At 53.5% G+C, this 5506-nt stretch overlaps 1 protein-coding gene across 1 annotated transcript; it reads left to right on the top strand.

The window, feature by feature from the left end:
• Window positions 1-734: 734 nt before the first annotated feature.
• LOC129673048 (uncharacterized) lies at window positions 735-5291 on the top strand (the record flags this gene model as incomplete). The annotated part of the gene is made up of 2 exons (XM_055602713.1): window positions 735-2071; window positions 2366-5291. Coding segments are annotated over exons 1-2 (4263 nt in total), but the record flags the coding sequence as incomplete, so codon positions are not given.
• Between the last annotated feature and the right edge of the window lie 215 nt (window positions 5292-5506).

Raw genomic sequence — 5506 nt, 5'->3', positions numbered from 1 at the left:
GCTTTGTTCAAATCCCCCAATCAGATCCCCGTAACTATGCTTCTCGCTTCTGTAAACGTGCTTCTTGCCCCCGAGCCCTATAAAAAAACCCGTTACCCCAACCGAGGGGCGCGCAGGTCTTCCGAAAGGCTTTGTCGCCCCGGGTTCCCGTGTATCGAAATAAACCTCTTGCGACTTGCATCCGAAGGCTGGTCTCGCTGATTCTTGGGAAGCGGGGGGTCTCCCCGTCCAGAGAGGCTCTACCCAGAGTCTTTCATTTGGAGGCCCCAGCGAGATCTGAGACCCCCCCACCCAAGGACCACCGACTCCATCGGGAGGTAAGCTGGCCAGCAGAGTGTCTTTTGTTGTCTTCATTCCGTCACGTGTTTGTCTGTTCTATCTCTCAAAATTTGTACGATTCAGCTGAGTCGCTCCGTATTAGGCGGAAAGAGAAGAGGCTGACGAGCCTAAACTTCTCTACCGCAACTCTGGAAGACGTTCCACGAGTGTCTGGGACCCGATTTTTCGGAGCCCGCCTGTCTGAGATCACGTCCCAATCTGGACTTTTCGGGGCGAAGCCCTTGTCTGAGGGCTACGTAGTTCTCCTGGGGAAAGAGGGATCCGGACCCTCTTCGCAGTCCCCATCTGAAGTTTTGCTTTCGGTTTGGCGCCAGAGTCGTGCCGCGCGCTGCGTTTGTGTTACTGTCTGTCTATTGTTCGTCGGATTCGTGTTTGGTGCTAGCCTTTTTGAAACCATGGGACAATCTCTAACTACCCCCTTAAGCCTCACTCTACAGCACTGGAAGGATACCCGAGACATCGCTCATAACCACTCTGTAGAGATCCGGAAGAGAAAGTGGGACACCTTCTGCTCCTCAGAATGGCCGACATTTAATGTCGGCTGGCCAAGAGATGGCACCTTTAACCTAGACATTATTTTGCAGGTTAAGGCGAAAGTCATGGATTCAGGGCCGCACGGCCACCCGGACCAGATACCCTACATTGTTACTTGGGAAGCCCTGGCCCGGGAACCACCCTCATGGGTCAAGCCGTTTGTCACTCCCAGCCCCCCTGCTGTTCCCCCTGCAGTTCCCTCTGCCCCTGCCCTACCTCCTCCGTTGGTCCCCACACCCTCTAAGTCTGCCCTCTGTCCAGCTGTAACAAAGCAGGCCCAAGGACGTGATCCGGGGGCCAAAAAGACGCCGACACCCCCGGTACTACCAGCAGATGACGGCTGCTTGTTGGATCTGCTGACTGAAGAACCTCCCCCCTATAGAGACCCAGACCCCGATCAAGAGCCGGGAGAAGCCACCGCTGCCGGACCTCAGGAGGAACCAGCTCCTTCCCCGGTGGCAGGGCGGTTGAGAGGGCGCCGAGAGGCCCCTCCGGATTCCACATCTCAGGCTCTCCCATTACGAGCGGGGCCTAACGGCCAGCTCCAATACTGGCCTTTTTCCGCTTCGGATCTATATAACTGGAAAAATAATAATCCCCCTTTCTCTAGGGACCCTTCTAGACTCACCGCTTTAATCGAGTCCATTTTAGTAACCCACCAGCCCACCTGGGACGATTGTCAGCAGCTGTTACAGGCCCTCCTGACCACCGAGGAAAAGCAACGAGTCTTTTTGGAAGCCCGTAAGAACGTCCCGGGGGCTAACGGGCAGCCTACTCAGTTGCCAAACGAGATCAACGATGCCTTCCCCTTGGAGCGACCTGAATGGGACTTCGCCACGGAGGACGGTAGGAATCACTTACGTCTCTATCGCCAGTTGCTGATAGCGGGTCTCCATGGGGCAGCAAAGCGCCCCACTAATTTGGCTCAGGTTAAGTTAGTGACCCAAGGGTCAGAGGAGTCTCCCTCCGCCTTCCTCGAACGACTAAAGGAAGCCTATCGTGTGTACACCCCCTATGATCCGGAGGACCCTAACCAGGCTACCAATATGGTCATGTCCTTCATCTGGCAGTCCGCCCCGGATATCAGAAAAAAATTAGAGAGGCTCGAAAACTTAAGAGAAAGTACGATCCAGGATTTGCTAAAAGAGGCGGAGCGGATTTTCAACAAGAGAGAGACTCAAGAAGAAAGAGACGAAAGGTTAAAAAGAGAGGCAGAGGAGAGAGAAAACGTTAGAGACCGCAAGAGAAATAGGGAATTTAGCAAATTGCTGGCCACTATAGTGACAGGGCAGAGGCAGAATAGACAGGACCTGGGAGACAGGAGGGGTCCTCGGATAGACAGAGATCAATGCGCCTACTGCAAGGAAAAAGGGCACTGGGTTCGAGACTGCCCAAAGAGACCAAAAGGGCCACGGAAGCCTAAGCCCCAGCCCACCCTGCTAAACCTAGAGGATTAGGGGAGTCGGGGTCAGGAGCCTCCCCCTGAACCCAGGATAACCCTTAATGTGGGGGGGCAACCCGTCACCTTCCTGGTGGACACCGGAGCCCAACATTCGGTGCTCACTACCACTCCGGGACCCCTGACTGACAAATCGGCGTGGGTCCAAGGAGCCACCGGAGGGAAAAGATACCGTTGGACAACTGAAAGAAGAGTACAACTCGCCACCGGTAAGGTGACTCACTCTTTTTTACACGTTCCTGATTGCCCTTATCCTCTGTTGGGGAGAGATCTATTAATGAAACTTAGGGCACAAATCCACTTTGAAGGGACTAAGGCCCACATTACTGGGCCTCAGGGACAGCCTTTACATGTGTTAACCATAGATCTGGAGGACGAATACCGGCTTCACGAATCCGAAAGGCCTCAGCCGCAAGAAATAACTGTTTGGTTAGAAAAATTCCCTTTAACCTGGGCGGAAACAGGGGGAGTGGGCCTCGCAACCCACCAGCCGCCCCTGGTAATCACACTAAAGGCATCGGCAACTCCTGTTTCCATTAAGCAATACCCGATGTCACATGAAGCTTACCAAGGAATTAGGCCCCACATTCGGAGGCTTTTAAACCAGGGCATCCTGGTGCCTTGTCAATCCCCCTGGAATACGCCTCTCCTTCCGGTCAAAAAGCCAGGGACAGGAGACTACCGCCCAGTGCAGGACTTGAGAGAAGTCAATAAAAGGGTAGAGGATATACACCCTACAGTTCCTAACCCGTACAATTTGTTGACTGGGCTTCCTCCGACGTACACCTGGTACACGGTATTAGACCTTAAGGATGCATTCTTTTGCTTGAGGCTCCACCCTCAGAGTCAGCCTATCTTTGCCTTCGAGTGGAAGGACCCAGAATTGGGAGTATCGGGTCAGCTCACTTGGACTAGACTCCCACAGGGGTTCAAAAACAGCCCCACCCTATTTGACGAGGCGTTGCACCGGGACCTGGCCGATTTTAGAGTTCACTACCCTGCTTTAATCTTGCTCCAATATGTTGATGACCTCCTCCTGGCTGCGGAAACTGAGGAAAAATGTCAGGAAGGAACAAAGGCACTCTTGAGGACTTTAGGAACTCTAGGATACCGGGCCTCAGCCAAAAAGGCCCAATTATGCCAGAGGCGAGTTACATACCTGGGTTACCAAATCAGAGATGGACAAAGATGGTTGACAGAGGCGCGGAAACAGACAATCCTAAAAATTCCGGTGCCCAAAAGCCCGAAGCAACTAAGAGAGTTCCTGGGTACGGCGGGGTTCTGTCGCCTCTGGATTCCAGGGTTCGCAGAAATGGCTGCGCCACTTTACCCACTCACCAAGCAAGGGACTCTTTTTATGTGGGGAGATGAACAGCAGAGGGCCTATACAGCCATAAAAGAGGCCCTGCTAACCTCCCCCGCGTTGGGGCTTCCGGACTTAAACAAGCCCTTTGAGCTGTTTGTAGACGAAAAACAGGGATATGCTAAAGGAGTCCTGGCTCAAAAACTAGGACCATGGAGGCGTCCGATAGCCTACCTGTCCAAGAAACTTGACCCGGTAGCCTCGGGATGGCCACCCTGCTTGAGGATGGTGGCAGCAATTGCCCTCTTGATTAAAGACTCTGGCAAGCTGACTATGGGACAGCCAATAACAATTTTGGCTCCTCATGCAGTGGAAGCCCTGGTCAAACAACCTCCGGGCCGATGGCTTTCCAATGCCCGCATGACCCACTACCAGGCCCTACTACTGGACACTGATCGAGTATACTTTGGCCCTATAGTAGCTCTCAACCCGGCATCACTGCTTCCCCTACCGGAGGGTCCAGAAACTCATGACTGCCTCCAGATACTTGCAGAAGTACATGGTACCCGACCTGACCTGACCGACCAGCCCCTCCCCGACGCTGACTTCACCTGGTACACTGACGGGAGCAGCTTTCTGGACAACGGAGAGCGGAGAGCGGGGGCCGCAGTCACCACCGAGACTGAGGTAATTTGGGCTGAGGCTCTACCACCTGGCACTTCGGCACAGCGGGCTGAGCTCGTCGCCCTAACTCAGGCCCTCCGGATGGCAGAAGGTAAGAAGCTCAATGTTTATACCGATAGCCGCTATGCCTTTGCCACTGCTCACATCCATGGGGAAATATATCGGAGAAGAGGGTTGCTTACCTCGGAAGGAAAACAGATCAAAAATAAAGCTGAAATATTGGCCCTGCTTAAGGCTTTGTTTTTACCCTCAAAACTGAGTATCATCCATTGCCCCGGCCACCAAAAGGGAGACAGCCGAGAAGCCAGGGGCAACCGCTTGGCGGACGCAACTGCCCGAGAAGCGGCGAGACAAGAAAGCTCAGATACCTCCCAGCTCCTGGCTATAGAGCTGGCCGAGGTAGAGGTCCCCTCCATTCAGGAACCTCCCTTCCACTATAGTGAGGAAGATCGGGACCTCCTAAAAGAAATGGGGGCCACTTACAATCCCATGCTAAGACTCTGGACTTTCAAAGAAAAACCTGTGTGGCCCCTGCAACAGACTCGTAACCTGATTGAATACCTCCACAGACTGACTCACCTTAGCTCCAGAAAAATGAAAACCCTCCTAGAAAGGGAGGAAAGCTCCCACTATTTGCTGGGGAGGGATAAAATTCTACAACAAGTGGCTAAAGAGTGCACAGCATGCACCCAAGTAAATGCAGGACGCCATAGGATAGGCCCAGGGACCAGGATCCGGGGACATCGCCCCGGCACCCACTGGGAGATTGACTTCACAGAGGTAAAACCTGGACTATATGGATATCGGTACTTGCTGGTATTTGTGGACACCTTCTCGGGATGGGTAGAAGCCTACCCCACCAAACATGAAACTGCCAAGGTAGTCGCCAAAAAGCTTCTAGAAGAAATCTTCCCCAGGTATGGCATGCCCCAGGCGTTGGGCTCTGACAATGGTCCTGCCTTCGTCTCCCAGGTAAGTCAGTTAGTGGCCAAACTATTGGGGATCAATTGGAAATTACATTGTGCATACCGTCCCCAGAGCTCAGGGCAGGTAGAACGAATGAATAGAACTATCAAGGAGACCTTATCCAAATTAACGCTGGCAACTGGCTCTAGAGACTGGGTGGTCCTCCTCCCACTGGCCCTATATCGGGCCCGGAACACCCCGGGCCCCCATGGACTCACTCC

This window comes from Psammomys obesus, unplaced genomic scaffold (assembly GCF_907164565.1).
Source record: "Psammomys obesus unplaced genomic scaffold, mPsaObe1.curated_primary_1811, whole genome shotgun sequence".
Lineage (NCBI taxonomy): Eukaryota > Metazoa > Chordata > Mammalia > Rodentia > Muridae > Psammomys > Psammomys obesus.
The sequence above is the reverse complement of the archived record's forward strand: the minus strand, read 5'-3'. Positions and strand labels throughout refer to the sequence as shown.